The sequence below is a fragment of the Plectropomus leopardus genome, chromosome 9, assembly GCF_026936395.1.
Source record: "Plectropomus leopardus strain MGB_pleo_1.0 chromosome 9, ASM2693639v1, whole genome shotgun sequence".
Taxonomy (NCBI): domain Eukaryota; kingdom Metazoa; phylum Chordata; class Actinopteri; order Perciformes; family Serranidae; genus Plectropomus; species Plectropomus leopardus.
Genome location: NC_142184.1, coordinates 11,950,413 through 11,976,866, shown reverse-complemented (window position 1 = coordinate 11,976,866; position 26,454 = coordinate 11,950,413). Strand labels below are relative to the sequence as shown.

The window sequence follows — 26,454 nt, the reverse complement described above, 5'->3', positions numbered from 1 at the left end:
GAGAGACGCAATAGCAAAGGATTTTGCAAAAATAGCAAGAAACATCATAATATAGCATGTTGCAAAAATGACCGAAAAAGCAAGGCTATAGTATGGCAGAAATGTCAAAATATGACATTTCCAAAAAACTACTGCAAACCACAGAAAACCTCATAAAATAGCATGCCGAGACACGCCATAGCAAATGATTTTGCAAAAATAGCCAAAAACATGATAATATAGCATGTTGAAAAACATGAAAGAAAAAAAGCAAGGCTATAGTATGGCAAAAATGTCAAAATATGACATTTCCAAAAAACTGCTGAAAACCCCATATAACCTCATAAAATAGCATGCCGAAACACGCCATAGCAAAGGATTTTGCAAAAACAGCCAAAAACATCATGATAAAGCATGTTGAAAAAATGACCAAAGAAGCAAGGCTATAGTATGGCAAAAATGTCAAAATATGAAATTTCAAAAAAACTGCTGCAAACCACAGAAAACCTCATAAAATAGCATGCCGAGACACGCCATAGCAAATGATTTTGCAAAAATAGCCAAAAACATCATAATATAGCATGTTGAAAAACATGAAAGAAAAAAAGCAAGGCTATAGTATGGCAAAAGTGTCAAAATATGACATTTCCTAAAAACTGCTGCAAACCACAGAAAACCTCATAACATAGCATGCCGAAACACGCCATAGCAAAGGATGTTGCAAAAACAGCCAAAAACATCATAATATAGCATGTTGAAAAACATGACAGAAAAAAGCAAGGCTATAGTATGGCAAAAATGTCAAAATATGACATTTCCAAAAAACTGCTGCAAACCACAGAAAACCTCACAAAATAGCATGCCGAAACATGCCATAGCGAAGGATTTTGCAAAAACAGCCAAAAACATCATGATATAGCATGTTGAAAAAATGACCGAAGAAGCAAGGCTATAGTATGGCAAAAATGTCAAAATATGAAATTTCAAAAAAACTGCTGCAAACCACAGAAAACCTCATAAAATAGCATGCCGAGAGACGCCATAGCAAAGGATGTTGCAAAAACAGCCAAAAACATCATAATATAGCATGTTGAAAAACATGGTAGAAAAAAAGCAAGGCTATAGTATGGCAAAAATGTCAAAATATGGCATTTCCAAAAAACTGCTGCAAACCACAGAAAACCTCATAAAATAGCATGCAGAGAAACACCATAGCAAAGGATTTTGCAAAAACAGCTAAAAACATCACAATTTAGCATGTTGGAAAAAATGACCAAAGAAGCAAGGCTATAGTATGGCAAAAATGTCAAAATATGACATTTCCAAAAAACTACTGCAAACCACAGAAAACCTCATGAAATAGCATGCCGAAACATGCCATAGCAAAGGATGTTGCAAAAACAGCCAAAAACATCATGATAAAGCATGTTGAAAAAATGACCGAAAAAAGCAAGGCTATAGTATGGCAAAAATGTCAAAATATGAAATTTCAAAAAAACTGCTGCAAACCACAGAAAACCTCATGAAATAGCATGCCGAAACATGCCATAGCGAAGGATTTTGCAAAAACAGCCAAAAACATCATGATATAGCATGTTGAAAAAATGACCGAAGAAGCAAGGCTATAGTATGGCAAAAATGTCAAAATATGAAATTTCAAAAAAACTGCTGCAAACCACAGAAAACCTCATAAAATAGCATGCCGAGAGACGCCATAGCAAAGGATGTTGCAAAAACAGCCAAAAACATCATAATATAGCATGTTGAAAAACATGGTAGAAAAAAAGCAAGGCTATAGTATGGCAAAAATGTCAAAATATGGCATTTCCAAAAAACTGCTGCAAACCACAGAAAACCTCATAAAATAGCATGCAGAGAAACACCATAGCAAAGGATTTTGCAAAAACAGCTAAAAACATCACAATTTAGCATGTTGGAAAAAATGACCAAAGAAGCAAGGCTATAGTATGGCAAAAATGTCAAAATATGACATTTCCAAAAAACTGCTGCAAACCACAGAAAACCTCATAAAATAGCATGCAGAGAAACACCATAGCAAAGGATTTTGCAAAAACAGCTAAAAACATCACAATTTAGCATGTTGAAAAAATGACCAAAGAAGCAAGGCTATAGTATGGCAAAAATGTCAAAATATGACATTTCCAAAAAACTACTGCAAACCACAGAAAACCTCATGAAATAGCATGCCGAAACACGCCATAGCAAAGGATGTTGCAAAAACAGCCAAAAACATCATAATATAGCATGTTGAAAAAATGACAGAAAAAAGCAAGGCTATAGTATGGCAAAAAAGTAAAAAATGACATTTCCAAAAAACTGCTGAAAACCCCATATAACCTCATAAAATAGCATGCCGAAACACGCCATAGCAAAGGATTTTGCAAAAACAGCCAAAAGCATCATAATATAGCATGTTGAAAAAATGACCAAAGAAGCAAGGCTATAGTATGGCAAAAATGTCAAAATATGATTTTCCAAAAAACTGCTGAAAACCACAAAACACGTCATAAAATAGCATGCTGACACATGCCATAGCAAAGGATGTTGCAAAAGCAGCCAAAAAAATCCCAATATACCATGTTGAAAAAATGACAGAAAAAGCAAGGCTATAGTATGGCAAAAAAGTAAAAAATGACATTTCCAAAAAATGTCTGAAAACCCCATAAACCTCTTAAAATAGCATGCCGAGACACGCAATAGTAAGGGATTTTGTAAAAACAGAACCCCTTCATGAAAATGCAAACAGCCGCTCCGTGGCTCATCAGCATGTTTAACATATTCATAAATCAGCAGCAGCAGCCGTTTGAGCAATCAGTGACAGGAAACCACAGGCAGAGGGGTGGAAATTCCCCAGCAGCAGGAGAAAGAAGCTTCTACCCAAAAATGACACTCCAAGCAGCAGGAGAAGGCTTCTACTCGAACATGCCACCCCTGGGCCAGTCAATGACGAGAGACGGAGAGTGGAGAGAGTGATGACGCGTCGGACCTCCAGATGAAGAGGAACAACAGATCACTGTTTGTGATTTTTGGGGCTTTTGGTGGTGTTGCCTTATATTGCTTAGATCTTGTGTTAGACGGTATATGTAGCTCCTGTAAAAGGGAGTGAGGTAACTGTTGCTTTTGATTTATGCTTTTGATATTTTTATCTGTGATTAAAGCCTGCCTCGAGCAGTTTTAACCTTTTTTTTACCATCCTTGGGTGTTCGCAGTTCATCCTTTTGAGAATATGGTGAATAACAAAGAAGACACAGGTTGCCCAACAAAAGCGAACTTTCAGTTTGTTGCTTGGCTATGACCAACCATGAATAAATAAAAACTCACAAAAATCCAAAGGAGGGTAATATCAGAGGTAATCCAAGAGCTGCTCTGGATTCCCCAAGAGGGGATGGACTGGAGATGCTCCCCCGTCCTGAGTGGTAGGGGGTTAATCTCCTGGTCTGGTGATCAGTGAAAGTAAACACTGATGAGTATCCATCACACAGAAAATAAAAACACACCTAAGCTCTTTAATGAGCCTCTGTCTCACAGGACTGAGGTAGAATTCAGTTATATAGAATGAGTAAAGGGGGGACACAGACTCTTCAAGAGGAGAGCTGAGGCTCCTTGAAAGGATGGCATGTTGAAGCATGTCAAAGTGCAGCATGTCGAAAATCAGCCAAAAATTTCACGATATATCTTGTTGAAAATACAGCGGACAATGGCACAGTATAGTATAGTGAAAAATGTCAACATACGACCTCAAAAAAATTGCTGAAATACACTTTTAGCATGTCCAGACACATCATAGTGTAGTATGTCGTAAAAAAGTCCAAAAACACCATACAATAACACTGGGAAAATGACCGAAAATGCAATACTATAGCATGGAAGAAAAAGCAACTGAAAAAGCAAGGCTATAGTATGGCAAAATCTAAAAAATGACATTTCCAAAATACTGCTGAAAACCTCATAGAACCTCATAACATAGCATGCCGAAACACACCATAGCAAAGGATGTTGCAAAAACAGCCCAAAACATCATAATATAGCATGTTGAAAAACATGAAAGAAAAAAAGCAAGGCTATAGTATGGCAAAAATGTCAAAATATGGCATTTCCAAAAAACTGCTGCAAACCACAGAAAACCTCATAAAATAGCATGCCGAAACATGCCATAGCGAAGGATTTTGCAAAAACAGCCAAAAACATCATGATATACCATGTTGAAAAAATGACCAAAGAAGCAAGGCTATAGTATGGCAAAAATGTCAAAATATGAAATTTCAAAAAAACTGCTGCAAACCACAGAAAACCTCATAAAATAGCATGCTGAAACACGCCATAGCAAAGGATTTTGCAAAAACAGCTAAAAACATCATAATTTAGCATGTTGAAAAAAATGACCTAAAAAGCAAGGCTATAGTATGGCAAAAATGTCAAAATATGACATTTCCAAAAAACTACTGCAAACCACAGAAAACCTCATGAAATAGCATGCCGAGACACGCCATAGCAAAGGATGTTGCAAAAACAGCCAAAAACATCATGATAAAGCATGTTGAAAAAATGACCGAAAAAAGCAAGGCTATAGTATGGCAAAAAAGTAAAAAATGACATTTCCAAAAAACTGCTGAAAACCCCATATAACATCACAACATAGCATGCCGAAACACGCCATAGCAAAGGATGTTGCAAAAACAGCCAAAAACATCATGATAAAGCATGTTGAAAAAATGACCGAAAAAAGCAAGGCTATAGTATGGCAAAAAAGTAAAAAATGACATTTCCAAAAAACTGCTGAAAACCCCATATAACATCACAACATAGCATGCCGAAACACGCCATAGCAAAGGATTTTGCAAAAACAGCCAAAAACATCATGATAAAGCATGTTGAAAAAATGACCAAAGAAGCAAGGCTATAGTATGGCAAAAATGTCAAAATATGAAATTTCAAAAAAACTGTTGCAAACCACAGAAAACCTCATAAAATAGCATGCAGAAAAACGCAATAGCAAAGGATTTTGCAAAAACATCCAAAAAAATCATAATATAGCATGTTGAAAAACATGAAAGAAAAAAGCAAGGCTATAGTATGGCAAAAATGTCAAAATATGATTTTCCTAAAAACTGCTGAAAACCCCCTAAAACCTCATGAAAAAGCATGCTGAAACACGTCATAGCAAAGGATGTTGCAAAAACAGCCAAAAACATCATGATATAGCATGTTGCAAAAATGACAAAAGACGCAAGGCTATAGTATGGCAAAAAAGTAAAAAATGACATTTCCAAAAAACTGCTGAAAACCCCATATAACCTCATAACATAGCATGCCGAAACACACCATAGCAAAGGATGTTGCAAAAACAGCCCAAAACATCATAATATAGCATGTTGAAAAACATGAAAGAAAAAAAGCAAGGCTATAGTATGGCAAAAATGTCAAAATATGGCATTTCCAAAAAACTGCTGCAAACCACAGAAAACCTCATAAAATAGCATGCCGAAACATGCCATCGCGAAGGATTTTGCAAAAACAGCCAAAAACATCATGATATAGCATGTTGAAAAAATGACCAAAGAAGCAAGGCTATAGTATGGCAAAAATGTCAAAATATGAAATTTCAAAAAAACTGCTGCAAACCACAGAAAACCTCATAAAATAGCATGCAGAGAGACGCAATAGCAAAGGATTTTGCAAAAATAGCAAGAAACATCATAATATAGCATGTTGCAAAAATGACCAAAGACGCAAGGCTATAGTATGGCAAAAAAGTAAAAAATGACATTTCCAAAAAACTGCTGAAAACCCCATATAACCTCATAACATAGCATGCCGAAACACACCATAGCAAAGGATGTTGCAAAAACAGCCCAAAACATCATAATATAGCATGTTGAAAAACATGAAAGAAAAAAAGCAAGGCTATAGTATGGCAAAAATGTCAAAATATGGCATTTCCAAAAAACTGCTGCAAACCACAGAAAACCTCATAAAATAGCATGCCGAAACATGCCATAGCGAAGGATTTTGCAAAAACAGCCAAAAACATCATGATAAAGCATGTTGAAAAAATGACCAAAGAAGCAAGGCTATAGTATGGCAAAAATGTCAAAATATGAAATTTCAAAAAAACTGCTGCAAACCACAGAAAACCTCATAAAATAGCATGCAGAGAGACGCAATAGCAAAGGATTTTGCAAAAATAGCAAGAAACATCATAATATAGCATGTTGCAAAAATGACCAAAGACGCAAGGCTATAGTATGGCAAAAAAGTAAAAAATGACATTTCAAAAACTGCTGAAAACCCCATATAACCTCATAACATAGCATGCGAAACACACCATAGCAAAGGATGTTGCAAAAACAGCCCAAAACATCATAATATAGCATGTTGAAAAACATGAAAGAAAAAAAGCAAGGCTATAGTATGGCAAAAATGTCAAAATATGGCATTTCCAAAAAACTGCTGCAAACCACAGAAAACCTCATAAAATAGCATGCCGAAACATGCCATAGCGAAGGATTTTGCAAAAACAGCCAAAAACATCATGATATAGCATGTTGAAAAAATGACCAAAGAAGCAAGGCTATAGTATGGCAAAAATGTCAAAATATGAAATTTCAAAAAAACTGTTGCAAACCACAGAAAACCTCATAAAATAGCATGCAGAAAAACGCAATAGCAAAGGATTTTGCAAAAACATCCAAAAAAATCATAATATAGCATGTTGAAAAACATGAAAGAAAAAAGCAAGGCTATAGTATGGCAAAAATGTCAAAATATGATTTTCCTAAAAACTGCTGAAAACCCCCTAAAACCTCATGAAAAAGCATGCTGAAACACGTCATAGCAAAGGATGTTGCAAAAACAGCCAAAAACATCATGATATACCATGTTGAAAAAATGACCAAAGACGCAAGGCTATAGTATGGCAAAAATGTCAAAATATGAAATTTCAAAAAAACTGTTGCAAACCACAAAAAACCTCATAAAATAGCATGCAGAAAAACGCAATAGCAAAGGATTTTGCAAAAACATCCAAAAAAATCATAATATAGCATGTTGAAAAACATGAAAGAAAAAAGCAAGGCTATAGTATGGCAAAAATGTCAAAATATGATTTTCCTAAAAACTGCTGAAAACCCCCTAAAACCTCATGAAAAAGCATGCTGAAACACGTCATAGCAAAGGATGTTGCAAAAACAGCCAAAAACATCATGATATAGCATGTTGAAAAAATGACCAAAGACGCAAGGCTATAGTATGGCAAAAATGTCAAAATATGAAATTTCAAAAAAACTGCTGCAAACCACAGAAAACCTCATAAAATAGCATGCAGAGAGACGCAATAGCAAAGGATTTTGCAAAATAGCAAGAAACATCATAATATAGCATGTTGCAAAATGACCAAAGACGCAAGGCTATAGTATGGCAAAAAGTAAAAATGACATTTCCAAAAACTGCTGAAAACCCATATAACCTCATAACATAGCATGTCAAAACACACCATAGCAAAGGATGTTGCAAAAACAGCCCAAAAACATCATAATATAGCATGTTGAAAAACATGAAAGAAAAAAGCAAGGCTATAGTATGGCAAAAATGTCAAAATATGGCATTTCCAAAAAACTGCTGCAAACCACAGAAAACCTCATAAAATAGCATGCCGAGAGACGCCATAGCAAAGGATGTTGCAAAAACAGCCCAAAACATCATAATATAGCATGTTGAAAAACATGAAAGAAAAAAAGCAAGGCTATAGTATGGCAAAAATGTCAAAATATGGCATTTCCAAAAAACTGCTGCAAACCACAGAAAACCTCATAAAATAGCATGCCGAAACACGCCATAGCAAAGGATTTTGCAAAAACAGCCAAAAACATCATGATATAGCATGTTGAAAAAATGACCAAAGACGCAAGGCTATAGTATGGCAAAAATGTCAAAATATGAAATTTCAAAAAAACTGTTGCAAACCACAAAAAACCTCATAAAATAGCATGCAGAAAAACGCAATAGCAAAGGATTTTGCAAAAACATCCAAAAAAATCATAATATAGCATGTTGAAAAACATGAAAGAAAAAAGCAAGGCTATAGTATGGCAAAATGTCAAAATATGATTTTCAAAAACTGCTGAAAACCCCTAAAACCTCATGAAAAAGCATGCTGAAACACGCCATAGCAAAGGATGTTGCAAAACAGCCAAAAACATCATGACATCATGTTGAAAAAATGACCAAAGACGCAAGGCTATAGTATGGCAAAAATGTCAAAATATGAAATTTCAAAAAAACTGCTGCAAACCACAGAAAACCTCATAAAATAGCATGCAAAGGGACGCAATATCAAAGGATTTTGCAAAAATAGCAAGAAACATCATAATATAGCATGTTGCAAAAATGACCAAAGGCAAAGGCTATAGTATGGCAAAAAAGTAAAAATGACATTTCCAAAAAACTGCTGAAAACCCCATATAACCTCATAACATAGCATGCCGAAACACACCATAGCAAAGGATGTTGCAAAAACAGCCCAAAACATCATAATATAGCATGTTGAAAAACATGAAAGAAAAAAAGCAAGGCTATAGTATGGCAAAAATGTCAAAATATGGCATTTCCAAAAAACTGCTGCAAACCACAGAAAACCTCATAACATAGCATGCTGAAACACGCCATAGCAAAGGATTTTGCAAAAACAGCCAAAAACATCATGATAAAGCATGTTGAAAAAATGACCAAAGAAGCAAGGCTATAGTATGGCAAAAATGTCAAAATATGAAATTTCAAAAAAACTGCTGCAAACCACAGAAAACCTCATAAAATAGCATGCAGAGGGACGCAATAGCAAAGGATTTTGCAAAAATAGCAAGAAACATCATAATATAGCATGTTGCAAAAATGACCAAAGACGCAAGGCTATAGTATGGCAAAAAAGTAAAAAATGACATTTCCAAAAAACTGCTGAAAACCCCATATAACCTCATAACATAGCATGCCGAAACACACCATAGCAAAGGATGTTGCAAAAACAGCCCAAAACATCATAATATAGCATGTTGAAAAACATGAAAGAAAAAAGCAAGGCTATAGTATGGCAAAATGTCAAAATATGGCATTTCCAAAAAACTGCTGCAAACCACAGAAAACCTCATAAAATAGCATGCCGAGAGACGCCATAGCAAAGGATGTTGCAAAAACAGCCCAAAACATCATAATATAGCATGTTGAAAAACATGAAAGAAAAAAAGCAAGGCTATAGTATGGCAAAAATGTCAAAATATGGCATTTCCAAAAAACTGCTGCAAACCACAGAAAACCTCATAAAATAGCATGCCGAAACATGCCATAGCGAAGGATTTTGCAAAAACAGCCAAAAACATCATGATATAGCATGTTGAAAAAATGACCAAAGACGCAAGGCTATAGTATGGCAAAAATGTCAAAATATGAAATTTCAAAAAAACTGTTGCAAACCACAAAAAACCTCATAAAATAGCATGCAGAAAAACGCAATAGCAAAGGATTTTGCAAAAACATCCAAAAAAATCATAATATAGCATGTTGAAAAACATGAAAGAAAAAAGCAAGGCTATAGTATGGCAAAAATGTCAAAATATGATTTTCCAAAAAACTGCTGAAAACCCCCTAAAACCTCATGAAAAAGCATGCTGAAACACGTCATAGCAAAGGATGTTGCAAAAACAGCCAAAAACATCATGACATCATGTTGAAAAAATGACCAAAGACGCAAGGCTATAGTATGGCAAAAATGTCAAAATATGAAATTTCAAAAAAACTGCTGCAAACCACAGAAAACCTCATAAAATAGCATGCAAAGGGACGCAATATCAAAGGATTTTGCAAAAATAGCAAGAAACATCATAATATAGCATGTTGCAAAAATGACCAAAGGCATAAGGCTATAGTATGGCAAAAAAGTAAAAAATGACATTTCCAAAAAACTGCTGAAAACCCCATATAACCTCATAACATAGCATGCCGAAACACACCATAGCAAAGGATGTTGCAAAAACAGCCCAAAACATCATAATATAGCATGTTGAAAAACATGAAAGAAAAAAGCAAGGCTATAGTATGGCAAAAATGTCAAAATATGGCATTTCCAAAAAACTGCTGCAAACCACAGAAAACCTCATAACATAGCATGCTGAAACACGCCATAGCAAAGGATTTTGCAAAAACAGCCAAAAACATCATGATAAAGCATGTTGAAAAAATGACCAAAGAAGCAAGGCTATAGTATGGCAAAAATGTCAAAATATGAAATTTCAAAAAAACTGCTGCAAACCACAGAAAACCTCATAAAATAGCATGCAGAGGGACGCAATAGCAAAGGATTTTGCAAAAATAGCAAGAAACATCATAATATAGCATGTTGCAAAAATGACCAAAGACGCAAGGCTATAGTATGGCAAAAAAGTAAAAAATGACATTTCCAAAAAACTGCTGAAAACCCCATATAACCTCATAACATAGCATGCCGAAACACACCATAGCAAAGGATGTTGCAAAAACAGCCCAAAACATCATAATATAGCATGTTGAAAAACATGAAAGAAAAAAAGCAAGGCTATAGTATGGCAAAAATGTCAAAATATGGCATTTCCAAAAAACTGCTGCAAACCACAGAAAACCTCATAAAATAGCATGCCGAAACATGCCATAGCGAAGGATTTTGCAAAAACAGCCAAAAACATCATGATATAGCATGTTGAAAAAATGACAGAAAAAAGCAAGGCTATAGTATGGCAAAAATGTCAAAATATGAAATTTCAAAAAAACTGTTGCAAACCACAAAAAAACTCATAAAATAGCATGCAGAAAAACGCAATAGCAAAGGATTTTGCAAAAACATCCAAAAAAATCATAATATAGCATGTTGAAAAACATGAAAGAAAAAAGCAAGGCTATAGTATGGCAAAAATGTCAAAATATGATTTTCCAAAAAACTGCTGAAAACCCCCTAAAACCTCATGAAAAAGCATGCTGAAACACGTCATAGCAAAGGATGTTGCAAAAACAGCCAAAAACATCATGACATCATGTTGAAAAAATGACCAAAGACGCAAGGCTATAGTATGGCAAAAATGTCAAAATATGAAATTTCAAAAAAACTGCTGCAAACCACAGAAAACCTCATAAAATAGCATGCAAAGGGACGCAATATCAAAGGATTTTGCAAAAATAGCAAGAAACATCATAATATAGCATGTTGCAAAAATGACCAAAGACGCAAGGCTATAGTATGGCAAAAAAGTAAAAAATGACATTTCCAAAAAACTGCTGAAAACCCCATATAACCTCATAACATAGCATGCCGAAACACACCATAGCAAAGGATGTTGCAAAAACAGCCCAAAACATCATAATATAGCATGTTGAAAAACATGAAAGAAAAAAAGCAAGGCTATAGTATGGCAAAAATGTCAAAATATGGCATTTCCAAAAAACTGCTGCAAACCACAGAAAACCTCATAAAATAGCATGCTGAAACACGCCATAGCAAAGGATTTTGCAAAAACAGCCAAAAACATCATGATAAAGCATGTTGAAAAAATGACCAAAGAAGCAAGGCTATAGTATGGCAAAAATGTCAAAATATGAAATTTCAAAAAAACTGCTGCAAACCACAGAAAACCTCATAAAATAGCATGCAGAGAGACGCAATAGCAAAGGATTTTGCAAAAATAGCAAGAAACATCATAATATAGCATGTTGCAAAAATGACCAAAGACGCAAGGCTATAGTATGGCAAAAAAGTAAAAAATGACATTTCCAAAAAACTGCTGAAAACCCCATATAACCTCATAACATAGCATGCCGAAACACACCATAGCAAAGGATGTTGCAAAAACAGCCCAAAACATCATAATATAGCATGTTGAAAAACATGAAAGAAAAAAAGCAAGGCTATAGTATGGCAAAAATGTCAAAATATGGCATTTCCAAAAAACTGCTGCAAACCACAGAAAACCTCATAAAATAGCATGCCGAAACATGCCATAGCGAAGGATTTTGCAAAAACAGCCAAAAACATCATGATATAGCATGTTGAAAAAATGACCAAAGAAGCAAGGCTATAGTATGGCAAAAATGTCAAAATATGAAATTTCAAAAAAACTGCTGCAAACCACAGAAAACCTCATAAAATAGCATGCAGAGAGACGCAATAGCAAAGGATTTTGCAAAAATAGCAAGAAACATCATAATATAGCATGTTGCAAAAATGACCAAAGACGCAAGGCTATAGTATGGCAAAAAAGTAAAAAATGACATTTCCAAAAAACTGCTGAAAACCCCATATAACCTCATAACATAGCATGCCGAAACACACCATAGCAAAGGATGTTGCAAAAACAGCCCAAAACATCATAATATAGCATGTTGAAAAACATGAAAGAAAAAAAGCAAGGCTATAGTATGGCAAAAATGTCAAAATATGGCATTTCCTAAAAACTGCTGCAAACCACAGAAAACCTCATAAAATAGCATGCCGAAACATGCCATAGCGAAGGATTTTGCAAAAACAGCCAAAAACATCATGATATAGCATGTTGAAAAAATGACCAAAGAAGCAAGGCTATAGTATGGCAAAAATGTCAAAATATGAAATTTCAAAAAAACTGCTGCAAACCACAGAAAACCTCATAAAATAGCATGCAGAGAGACGCAATAGCAAAGGATTTTGCAAAAATAGCAAGAAACATCATAATATAGCATGTTGCAAAAATGACCAAAGAAGCAAGGCTATAGTATGGCACAAATGTCAAAATATGACATTTCCAAAAAACTACTGCAAACCACAGAAAACCTCATGAAATAGCATGCCGAAACACACCACAGCAAAGGATGTTGCAAAAACAGCCCAAAACATCATAATATAGCATGTTGAAAAACATGAAAGAAAAAAAGCAAGGCTATAGTATGGCAAAAATGTCAAAATATGGCATTTCCAAAAAACTGCTGCAAACCACAGAAAACCTCATAAAATAGCATGCTGAAACACGCCATAGCAAAGGATTTTGCAAAAACAGCTAAAAACATCATAATTTAGCATGTTGAAAAAAATGACCTAAAAAGCAAGGCTATAGTATGGCAAAAATGTCAAAATATGACATTTCCAAAAACCTACTGCAAACGACAGAAAACCTCATGAAATAGCGTGCGGAGAGACGCCATAGCAAAGGATGTTGCAAAAACAGCCAAAAACATCATGATAAAGCATGTTGAAAAAATGACCAAAGAAGCAAGGCTATAGTATGGCAAAAATGTCAAAATATGAAATTTCAAAAAAACTGCTGCAAACCACAGAAAACCTCATAAAATAGCATGCAGAGGGACGCAATAGCAAAGGATTTTGCAAAAATAGCAAGAAACATCATAATATAGCATGTTGCAAAAATGACAAAAGACGCAAGGCTATAGTATGGCAAAAAGTAAAAATGACATTTCAAAAAACTGCTGAAAACCCCATATAACCTCATAACATAGCATGCCGAAACACACCATAGCAAAGGATGTTGCAAAAACAGCCCAAAACATCATAATATAGCATGTTGAAAAACATGAAAGAAAAAAAGCAAGGCTATAGTATGGCAAAAATGTCAAAATATGGCATTTCCAAAAAACTGCTGCAAACCACAGAAAACCTCATAAAATAGCATGCCGAAACATGCCATAGCGAAGGATTTTGCAAAAACAGCCAAAAACATCATGATATAGCATGTTGAAAAAATGACCAAAGAAGCAAGGCTATAGTATGGCAAAAATGTCAAAATATGAAATTTCAAAAAAACTGCTGCAAACCACAGAAAACCTCATAAAATAGCATGCAGAGAGACGCAATAGCAAAGGATTTTGCAAAAATAGCAAGAAACATCATAATATAGCATGTTGCAAAAATGACCAAAGAAGCAAGGCTATAGTATGGCACAAATGTCAAAATATGACATTTCCAAAAAACTACTGCAAACCACAGAAAACCTCATGAAATAGCATGCCGAAACACACCACAGCAAAGGATGTTGCAAAAACAGCCCAAAACATCATAATATAGCATGTTGAAAAACATGAAAGAAAAAAAGCAAGGCTATAGTATGGCAAAAATGTCAAAATATGGCATTTCCAAAAAACTGCTGCAAACCACAGAAAACCTCATAAAATAGCATGCTGAAACACGCCATAGCAAAGGATTTTGCAAAAACAGCTAAAAACATCATAATTTAGCATGTTGAAAAAAATGACCTAAAAAGCAAGGCTATAGTATGGCAAAAATGTCAAAATATGACATTTCCAAAAAACTACTGCAAACCACAGAAAACCTCATGAAATAGCATGCCGAGACACGCCATAGCAAAGGATGTTGCAAAAACAGCCAAAAACATCATGATAAAGCATGTTGAAAAAATGACCGAAAAAAGCAAGGCTATAGTATGGCAAAAAAGTAAAAAATGACATTTCCAAAAAACTGCTGCAAACCACAGAAAACCTCATAAAATAGCATGCAGAGGGACGCAATAGCAAAGGATTTTGCAAAAATAGCAAGAAACATCATAATATAGCATGTTGCAAAAATGACAAAAGACGCAAGGCTATAGTATGGCAAAAAAGTAAAAAATGACATTTCCAAAAAACTGCTGAAAACCCCATATAACCTCATAACATAGCATGCCGAAACACACCATAGCAAAGGATGTTGCAAAAACAGCCCAAAACATCATAATATAGCATGTTGAAAAACATGAAAGAAAAAAAGCAAGGCTATAGTATGGCAAAAATGTCAAAATATGGCATTTCCAAAAAACTGCTGCAAACCACAGAAAACCTCATAAAATAGCATGCCGAAACATGCCATAGCGAAGGATTTTGCAAAAACAGCCAAAAACATCATGATATAGCATGTTGAAAAAATGACCAAAGAAGCAAGGCTATAGTATGGCAAAAATGTCAAAATATGAAATTTCAAAAAAACTGCTGCAAACCACAGAAAACCTCATAAAATAGCATGCAGAGAGACGCAATAGCAAAGGATTTTGCAAAAATAGCAAGAAACATCATAATATAGCATGTTGCAAAAATGACCAAAGAAGCAAGGCTATAGTATGGCACAAATGTCAAAATATGACATTTCCAAAAAACTACTGCAAACCACAGAAAACCTCATGAAATAGCATGCCGAAACACACCACAGCAAAGGATGTTGCAAAAACAGCCCAAAACATCATAATATAGCATGTTGAAAAACATGAAAGAAAAAAAGCAAGGCTATAGTATGGCAAAAATGTCAAAATATGGCATTTCCAAAAAACTGCTGCAAACCACAGAAAACCTCATAAAATAGCATGCTGAAACACACCATAGCAAAGGATTTTGCAAAAACAGCTAAAAACATCATAATTTAGCATGTTGAAAAAAATGACCTAAAAAGCAAGGCTATAGTATGGCAAAAATGTCAAAATATGACATTTCCAAAAAACTACTGCAAACCACAGAAAACCTCATGAAATAGCATGCCGAGACACGCCATAGCAAAGGATGTTGCAAAAACAGCCAAAAACATCATGATAAAGCATGTTGAAAAAATGACCGAAAAAAGCAAGGCTATAGTATGGCAAAAAAGTAAAAAATGACATTTCCAAAAAACTGCTGAAAACCCCATATAACATCACAACATAGCATGCCGAAACACGCCATAGCAAAGGATGTTGCAAAAACAGCCAAAAACATCATGATAAAGCATGTTGAAAAAATGACCAAAGAAGCAAGGCTATAGTATGGCAAAAATGTCAAAATATGAAATTTCCAAAAAAATGCTGAAAACCCCATAAAACCTCATAAAATAGCATGCCGAGACACGCCATAGCAAATGATTTTGCAAAAATAGCCAAAAACATCATAATATAGCATGTTGAAAAACATGAAAGAAAAAAAGCAAGGCTATACTATGGCAAAAGTGTCAAAATATGATTTTCCAAAAAACTGCTGAAAACCACAAAACACGTCATGAAATAGGATGCCGAAACACGCCATAGCAAAGGATTTTGCAAAAACAGCCAAAAACATCATGATATACCATGTTGAAAAAATGACCAAAGACGCAAGGCTATAGTATGGCAAAAATGTCAAAATATGAAATTTCAAAAAAACTGTTGCAAACCACAGAAAACCTCATAAAATAGCATGCAGAAAAACGCAATAGCAAAGGATTTTGCAAAAACATCCAAAAAAATCATAATATAGCATGTTGAAAAACATGAAAGAAAAAAGCAAGGCTATAGTATGGCAAAAATGTCAAAATATGATTTTCCTAAAAACTGCTGAAAACCCCCTAAAACCTCATGAAAAAGCATGCTGAAACACGTCATAGCAAAGGATGTTGCAAAAACAGCCAAAAACATCATGATATAGCATGTTGAAAAAATGACCAAAGACGCAAGGCTATAGTATGGCAAAAATGCCAAAATATGAAATTTCAAAAAAACTGTTGCAAACCACAGAAAACCTCATAAAATAACATGCAGAGAGACGCAATAGCAAAGGATTTTGCAAAAATAGCCAGAAACATCATGATATAGCATGTTGAAAAAATGACCAAAGACGCAAGGCTATAGTATGGCAAAAATGTCAAAATATGACACTTCCAAAAAACTGCTGCAAACCACAAAAAAACTCATAAAATAGCATGCAGAGAAACGCAATAGCAAAGGATTTTGCAAAAACATCCAAAAAAATCATAATATAGCATGTTGAAAAAACATGAAAGAAAAAAAGCAAGGCTATAGTATGGCAAAAATGTCAAAATATGATTTTCCTAAAAACTGCTGAAAACCCCCTAAACCTCATGAAAAAGCATGCTGAAACACGTCATAGCAAAGGATTTTGCAAAAACAGCCAAAAAACATCATAATATAACATGTTGAAAAAATGACCAAAGAAGCAAGGCTATAGTATGGCAAAAATGTCAAAATATGATTTTCCAAAAAACTGCTGAAAACCCCCAAAAACCTCATGAAATAACATGCCGAAACACACCATAGCAAAGGATTTTGCAAAAACAGCAAAAAAACATCATAATATAGCATGTTGAAAAAATGACTAAAGAAGCAAGGCTATAGTATGGCAAAAATGTCAAAATATGATTTTCCAAAAAACTACTGCAAACCACAGAAAACCTCATGAAATAGCATGCCGAAACACGCAATAGCAAAGGATTTTGCAAAAACAGCCAAAACATCATGATATAGCATGTTGAAAAAATGACCAAAGACGCAAGGCTATAGTATGGCAAAAAAGTAAAAAATGACATTTCCAAAAAACTGCTGAAAACCCCATATAACCTCATAAAATAGCATGCCGAAACACACCATAGCAAAGGATGTTGCAAAAACAGCCCAAAACATCATGATATAGCATGTTGAAAAAATGACCAAAGAAGCAAGGCTATAGTATGGCAAAAATGTCAAAATATGACACTTCCAAAAAACTGCTGCAAACCACAAAAAAACTCATAAAATAGCATGCCGAGAGACGCAATAGCAAAGGATTTTGCAAAAATAGCCAAAAACATCATAATATAGCATGTTGAAAAACATGAAAGAAAAAAGCAAGGCTATAGTATGGCAAAAATGTCAAAATATGAAATTTCAAAAAAACTGTTGCAAACCACAGAAAACCTCATAAAATAGCATGCCGAGACACGCCATAGCAAATGATTTTGCAAAAATAGCCAAAAACATCATAATATAGCATGTTGAAAAACATGAAAGAAAAAAAGCAAGGCTATAGTATGGCAAAAGTGTCAAAATATGACATTTCCTAAAAACTGCTGCAAACCACAGAAAACCTCATAACATAGCATGCCGAAACACGCCATAGCAAAGGATGTTGCAAAAACAGCCAAAAACATCATAATATAGCATGTTGAAAAACATGACAGAAAAAAGCAAGGCTATAGTATGGCAAAAATGTCAAAATATGACATTTCCAAAAAACTGCTGCAAACCACAGAAAACCTCACAAAATAGCATGCCGAAACATGCCATAGCGAAGGATTTTGCAAAAACAGCCAAAAACATCATGATATAGCATGTTGAAAAAATGACCGAAGAAGCAAGGCTATAGTATGGCAAAAATGTCAAAATATGAAATTTCAAAAAAACTGTTGCAAACCACATAAAACCTCATAAAATAGCATGCCGAGAGACGCAATAGCAAAGGATTTTGCAAAAATAGCCAAAAACATCATAATATAGCATGTTGAAAAACATGGTAGAAAAAAAGCAAGGCTATAGTATGGCAAAAATGTCAAAATATGGCATTTCCAAAAAACTGCTGCAAACCACAGAAAACCTCATAAAATAGCATGCAGAGAAACACCATAGCAAAGGATTTTGCAAAAACAGCTAAAAACATCACAATTTAGCATGTTGGAAAAAATGACCAAAGAAGCAAGGCTATAGTATGGCAAAAATGTCAAAATATGACATTTCCAAAAAACTACTGCAAACCACAGAAAACCTCATGAAATAGCATGCCGAAACATGCCATAGCAAAGGATGTTGCAAAAACAGCCAAAAACATCATGATAAAGCATGTTGAAAAAATGACAGAAAAAAGCAAGGCTATAGTATGGCAAAAATGTCAAAATATGAAATTTCAAAAAAACTACTGCAAACCACAGAAAACCTCATGAAATAGCATGCCGAAACATGCCATAGCAAAGGATGTTGCAAAAACAGCCAAAAACATCATAATATAGCATGTTGAAAAATGACCGAAAAAAAGCAAGGCTATAGTATGGCAAAAAAGTAAAAATGACATTTCCAAAAAACTGCTGAAAACCCCATATAACCTCATAAAATAGCATGCCGAAACACGCCATAGCAAAGGATTTTGCAAAAACAGCCAAAAGCATCATAATATAGCATGTTGAAAAAATGACCAAAGAAGCAAGGCTATAGTATGGCAAAAATGTCAAAATATGATTTTCCAAAAAACTGCTGAAAACCACAAAACACGTCATAAAATAGCATGCTGAAACACGCCATAGCAAAGGATGTTGCAAAAGCAGCCAAAAAAATCACAATATACCATGTTGAAAAAATGACAGAAAAAGCAAGGCTATAGTATGGCAAAAAAGTAAAAAATGACATTTCCAAAAAATGTCTGAAAACCCCATAAACCTCTTAAAATAGCATGCCGAGACACGCAATAGTAAGGGATTTTGTAAAAACAGAACCCCTTCATGAAAATGCAAACAGCCGCTCCGTGGCTCATCAGCATGTTTAACATATTCATAAATCAGCAGCAGCAGCCGTTTGAGCAATCAGTGACAGGAAACCACAGGCAGAGGGGTGGAAATTCCCCAGCAGCAGGAGAAAGAAGCTTCTACCCAAAAATGACACTCCAAGCAGCAGGAGAAGGCTTCTACTCGAACATGCCACCCCTGGGCCAGTCAATGACGAGAGACGGAGAGTGGAGAGAGTGATGACGCGTCGGACCTCCAGATGAAGAGGAACAACAGATCACTGTTTGTGATTTTTGGGGCTTTTGGTGGTGTTGCCTTATATTGCTTAGATCTTGTGTTAGACGGTATATGTAGCTCCTGTAAAAGGGAGTGAGGTAACTGTTGCTTTTGATTTATGCTTTTGATATTTTTATCTGTGATTAAAGCCTGCCTCGAGCAGTTTTAACCTTTTTTTTACCATCCTTGGGTGTTCGCAGTTCATCCTTTTGAGAATATGGTGAATAACAAAGAAGACACAGGTTGCCCAACAAAAGCGAACTTTCAGTTTGTTGCTTGGCTATGACCAACCATGAATAAATAAAAACTCACAAAAATCCAAAGGAGGGTAATATCAGAGGTAATCCAAGAGCTGCTCTGGATTCCCCAAGAGGGGATGGACTGGAGATGCTCCCCCGTCCTGAGTGGTAGGGGGTTAATCTCCTGGTCTGGTGATCAGTGAAAGTAAACACTGATGAGTATCCATCACACAGAAAATAAAAACACACCTAAGCTCTTTAATGAGCCTCTGTCTCACAGGACTGAGGTAGAATTCAGTTATATAGAATGAGTAAAGGGGGGACACAGACTCTTCAAGAGGAGAGCTAAGGCTCCTTGAAAGGATGGCATGTTGAAGCATGTCAAAGTGCAGCATGTCGAAAATCAGCCAAAAATTTCACGATATATCTTGTTGAAAATACAGCGGACAATGGCACAGTATAGTATAGTGAAAAATGTCAACATACGACCTCAAAAAAATTGCTGAAATACACTTTTAGCATGTCCAGACACATCATAGTGTAGTATGTCGTAAAAAAGTCCAAAAACACCATACTATAACACTGGGAAAATGACCGAAAATGCAATACCATAGCATGGAAGAAAAAGCAACCGAAAAAGCAAGGCTATAGTATGGCAAAAATCTAAAAAATGACATTTCCAAAATACTGCTGAAAACCTCATAGAACCTCATTAAATAGCATGCCGAAACACGCCATAGCAAAGTTATTGGAAAAAACAGCCAAAAAAATCATGATATAGCATGTTGAAAAAATGACTGAAGAAAAGCAAGGCTATAGTATGGCAAAAATGTCAAAATATGACATTTCCAAAAAACTGCTGCAAACCACAGAAAACCTCATAAAATAGCATGCAGAGAAACGCAATAGCAAAGGATTTTGCAAAAACATCTGAAAAAACCCATAATATAGCATGTTGAAAAATTGACCAAAGAAGCAAGGCTATAGTATGGCAAAAATGTCAAAATATGATTTTCCAAAAAACTGCTGAAAACCCCCTAAAACCTCATGAAATAGCATGCCGAAACACGCCATAGTAAAGGATGTTGCAAAAACAGCCAAAAACATCATGATATAGCATGTTGAAAAAATGACCAAAGACGCAAGGCTATAGTATGGCAAAAATGGCAAAATATGACACTTCCAAAAAACTGCTGAAAACCACAAAAAACCTCATAAAATAGCATGCAGAGAAACGCAATAGCAAAGGATTTTGCAAAAACATCCAAAAACATCATAATATAGCATGTTGAAAAACATGAAAGAAAAAAAAGCAAGGCTATAGTATGGCAAAAATGTCAAAATATGATTTTCCTAAAAACTGCTGAAAACCCCCTAAAACCTCATGAAAAAGCATGCTGAAACACGTCATAGCAAAGGATTTTGCAAAAACGACCAAAAAACATCATAATATAGCATGTTGAAAAAATGACCAAAGAAGCAAGGCTATAGTATGGCAAAACTGTCAAAATATGACACTTCCGAAAAATTGCTGAAAAGCCCATATAACCTCCTAAAATAGCATGCCGAAACACGCAATAGCAAAGGATCTTGGAAAAAAATCCCAGAAATTCATAATATAGCATGTTGAAAAAACGACCAAAGAAGCAAGGCTATAGTATGGCAAAAATGTCAAAATATGACACTTCCAAAAAACTGCTGCAAACCACAAAAAACCTCATAAAATAGCATGCAGAGAAACGCAATAGCAAAGGATTTTGCAAAAACATCCCAAAAAATCATTATATAGCATGTTGAAAAAATGACCAAAGAAGCAAGGCTATAGTATGGCAAAAATGTCAAAATATGATTTTCCAAAAAACTGCTGAAAACCCCCTAAAACCTCATAAAACAGCATGCCGAAACACACCATAGTAAAGGATGCTGCAAAAACAGCCAAAAACATCATGATATAGCATGTTGAAAAAATGACCAAAGAAGCAAGGCTATAGTATGGCAAAAATGTCAAAATATGATTTTCCAAAAAATTTTGCAAAATTGACTAAAAACACATAATTTGGTATGTTGAAAAATGACAGAAAATGCAATACTATAGTATGGCGAAAAATGTCAACGTTTGACATGTGGCAAAAACAGCCTAGAACAGCCTGTCGAAACAGCCAACAGCATAGAAATTTGCAAAGAAGGACCAAAAACACTATAATTTAGGATGTCAAAAAAATGAAAGAAAATGCAACACCAGTATGGCGAAAAATGTGAAAATTTGAAATGTCCCAAAAATAGCTGGAAACTGCCTAGAATCGCCTGCAGAAACACCCCATGGCATAGGAAAAAAAATGCCAAAAACACAAAAATTTGGCATGTCGAAAAAATAACCAAAAATGCAATACTATTGTAAGGGGAAAAACGTCGAAATTTGACATGTCCCTAGAATAGGCATAAATCACCAATCGCAATAAATCACCGTACTGTGAGGAGAACATACTTATATATATTTTTTACTTTTGTATAACAACAAAAGGAAAAGCTTATAATCTGCCGTAAACAGTATGCCATCCAAAATATCACAAAAAGGTCAAACAAACTGTAGTATTTTGTCCAAATATCAAATATGTACACATATATGTGTGTGTGTGTGTGTGTGTGTGTGTGTGTGTGTGTGTGTGTGTGTGTGTGTGTGTGCTTACTTATTTTTGCTGTTTTGCCCTGTCTGTCTGTTTTAGTTGTGTGGGAGGAGGACGGGGGTTCTGGGTTAAGAAACCACAATACTGAATAGAAAACTGAAAAAGCATCTTGTAATAGCTTTCGGTTCATGTACAACACTTTCTTAATTTCTTCAATAAATATTGAATGAAAAAAAGTTTCAAATAAAAAATATATTTGTTTACATTAGTCTTGTGTGATCTCCCTCTTTGTGGGCTGTGACAGTACTGCATAAAAAATATATCATATACTATGCTATAAAATAATCGATCATGGCACTGGATTAAGAAAGTTATTTTCACTTGAATTGTCTACAGTTGTGGAAACATTGCAGGACCCAAAAAATATGAGTTTACTTAACATGTATACAATCATTCTGTATGGAAGCTCCTCTTACCCCTATGAGGACTCCAGCAGTGTGTGCTAATCCAATGGCCAGGTTTCCTGGTTCTGGACTTTCCCTCCGTCGCTGATCCTCCACAGAAAACACAGTAAAGACCAGCTGGAAGGTGCACAAAACCTCGATGCCCAAAGCCTGAGCTGCGTTCAGCTCTATGGGAACCTGAGTAAGGAAAACAGCAGTAGGGCAGGAGTAAGAGGAGCGGGAATATTTTAATGTCTTATGTCTAATGTAATGTCTTCATTAATTAATAATCTGACCTTGTTGACAAAGTGGTCGGCAGTCGTTTTGACTGGCAGGGCCAGATAGAGTGCCCCGGCTCCTAAAGTGGCCCCCAAACACTGTGCAGCCATGTAAACAACGGCCCTGAGGACATCCAGCCTCCGAGTGGCCAGCAGAGCCAGAGTCAGTGCAGGGTTCACCTGGTCACAGAGCACAAACATGCTAACAATGTTACAAATATTGAAAAATAATTAAATGAATGAAAAAACTGTGATATAAAATAAGTACTTCACTCAGGTTATTGCACTTTACTTGAGTATGTGTCATTTATGATACTTTATACTTCTCTTTGATTGCAAGAAGGAAATTTTACTCCACTGCCTTTATCTGAAACCTGCAGTTCTAGTTACTTAAAGTTAAACTTTAAAAACTAAAGATGTACATTTATCCTCCCCAATGTAAAGCATGAACGTAACAGAGGACTTTTATTTTGATGAAATTAAAGATGTTTCCACCTTATATAGATGCAGAGAAGGCACACGTGTGTGTAAAAAAAAATCACCAGAATGCAGAAAATTAAGTATTTCACACTCAAAAGTTTCAACGTTCCTTTTTTTTAAAAAAAAAAATAAGACAATAAAAGCAGAGATATAGAAATAGAAATAACCCGAATTTTAAAAATCTGTTGTTTATTGATAGAAACAAGAAAAAAAAATACGCTCTGCTGTGATAGTGAACAAAGACTCTAAGTGTAACTTATAAACCCTTATAAATCTGAAATGCAGATAAATACAATGCCACACACTTGTAGTGAATCATTAGTGATCATGTTTGGGTTGTTTTTTTTTTGTTTTTTAGGAAAATGCTGCATTGTTTGTGTTTAAGTAGCATTATAAATACCAGACTTTTACGCAAAACATTGTAGTATTGGTACTCAAGTAAATTATCATATCTTTACCACCAAAAAAAATATTTTTAAAGGTAAGTGTTAGTACCTGTGCCCCGCTTATTTCTCCAAAACAGTGTCCCAGTGCAACAACCACCACACCCACTGCCACTGCTGGGTACAGGGGTCCCGTGGGGGCCTCTCCAGGGCCCGGCACAGAGGCACCCAGCACGGCGCTCACTAAAACCAGGGTGCCGAGCAGCTCTGCAACTATGGCGCGCCAGAACTGCCGACTGCGTAGCTCCTCGGAGGAAGGGGACATAAACAAAGGCGGCCTATATTTAGATCACCAGACACCTTTTCACAAACATAACTGGGAAACATAATCAAAGACATGCTGATCTAATCTATATCGTCAGACGTATACTATGCTGATGATTACGTTTTACAATGAACTTCTTTAAAAATCACTTAAACTGATATTGAAATATGTTTAATCTGTTAAAGATGACCCAAGGAGTGCTAAAAACATCCAAAAACACATAAAAAAAACTCTGATTCTCTCACTATACATAAACAAGCCACTTTGTGTCAGAAACCTGTTTTTCAACACTGTAACACACTCTCTTTACATAAAAAACATCTACAAATCATGACATAATTTCAACACAAAGTAATTTTAAAAGAAAAGCTTACCTCCCGCCACGTCATTTCAAATTCTGTAATTTATTTATTTATTTTTTTTGTATGTCCGTCTGTCTCTCTGCCTGTTGGTGCGTCTGTGTGTAGCTGTCGGAGTCTGAGGGCGTCAGGGTCTCTGCTACATCCCTCATTAACTTGTAGAGTCTGAGAGGTCCTTTGATGAGAGCAGCCTCCCCCCTCTCAGCTTCCCTCTCTCCTTACCCCACACCTCAGGCCCTATCACCTCCTCCTGTGCACAAACACTAGTCAGCGCAAGCCCTTGAAACGACGTCTCTCGTTCTACCGACCTTGACCAATTTAACACATCTTCAGGAAACTACAAGGAGCATTTCACTTATCTCGAAGCTGAAGTGATTGTGGCCACTTCAGAAGAGGCAGTCGGGACATAAAATGATATAACCACTTCTGGAGGAGGACTGAAATCACAAATATAAGCACTGTTGCAAAAGTGGGTCATTTTAAAAGTGATGAAAGTTGGTTGCCAGTCATCAGCTCAGTAAAAGTAGGCTACTAAAATACACAACATACAAAGCTCAAAAGAGGACAAATCATCTCTAAATTCCAGCAAGTTTCCAAAAATTAATCAACAGAAATATATCATATTAAATAGTATTGAGAAGCATTGTATCCAAACTGGTGTTTCGGCATTATCGTCTAGCTGTTATAGTTATGATACCTCTGCACTCGAAAGTGACAGTTGTCTGTTTTAGTCCTAGTGGCTAGATTATCTATCTTGAGTCAATCCATTGTCAATGCATTGTCCTGCTACAGCACAGAGCAACATTTTCCCAATATATGTGCAATCTACTGCTTTCTGTTTGCTAAAAAATAACAGTGTTCAGCTTTAGGGCCAAATACTAACCCTGTGAGGTAAAGGCACTCACATCAGCCTCAGCTGCTCTTTATGCTTGGTGCTACCAACATGCTAAACTAACATAGTGAACAGTATAGCTGCTAAAATTCAGCATGTTAGCTCTGGCATAGTGAACACATTGGTGTCACGTTAGCACATGCCTTTTTCAGGGCAGACAGTCTCACAGGTCACAGTAGGAACAACACAGGTGTAAATAATTCAATTACCAATTTCTGAACTCCATTTAGCTGCTCTGATTTTGGGTCAAAGGCTGCGGTCGAAAAGTTTAAATAATTTCCTTTTCTAAACACTTTTCCTTAACCTCCAGAGAAAACGTAACGAGGTCGAGAAAAGATGTGAAGTTTAATTGATATGGACTAAGATAAGATGATCGCTGTGATTTCTGGTGTTTACAGACTGCACTTCCCCTCGGCTCTGTGATGACGCGACGGCGGATGTTATTGACGTAGGTCTGCTGTGATGAAACTACAATTTTCACACAATGGACTACAAAAAGGACATCCTCACTGGATTGGTTTTTATGCAGAAAAAAAGGTGTTTTTTTCCTAACTGTTTTATCTGTGTTTTCTTTTAAAAACTTTATTTGCTACCTTCTTCAAACCCTTTGTAATGTGGATCTCGAAAAGTGCGCCATAATCTCTAAGTATTAATATTCTGGCTATTATTATTATTAATATTATTATTGTTATCGTTATCATCTTAATCAGAACTACTTCGCTCCGTGCGTACTCGCCACGTTGTTTAATGCATTTTAAAGGCTAAATGAGGACAACCCGGTGAAAAATAGGCTATTGCATTATTACCAAGGTAAGAATTAAAAATAAAGAAAAACTCACTGTTCCTTTCCCTCATATTTATCGTCATGAATCCTTATATGATTTCATGAAAATAGCCCAC

General features: G+C 35.5%; 1 protein-coding gene across 4 annotated transcripts in view; it reads right to left on the bottom strand.

The window, feature by feature from the left end:
- Positions 1–25,962, bottom strand: part of LOC121946417 (aquaporin-4) — a 32,069-nt gene extending 6,107 nt beyond the window's left edge. For 2 of the 4 annotated variants that reach the window (XM_042490963.2, XM_088081983.1), the window contains exons 1-4: positions 24,678–25,962; positions 24,091–24,285; positions 23,134–23,295; positions 22,871–23,035 (exon numbers count right to left, since the gene is read on the bottom strand). In XM_042490963.2, coding sequence (XP_042346897.1) covers positions 22,871–23,035; positions 23,134–23,295; positions 24,091–24,285; positions 24,678–24,692 — 537 coding nt within the window. In that variant the 5' untranslated portion in view covers positions 24,693–25,962. The remainder of the gene's footprint in view (positions 1–22,870; positions 23,036–23,133; positions 23,296–24,090; positions 24,286–24,677) is intronic. The other 2 variants (XM_088081981.1, XM_088081982.1) reach the window with 2 other exon arrangements.
- Positions 25,963–26,454: the final 492 nt, after the last annotated feature.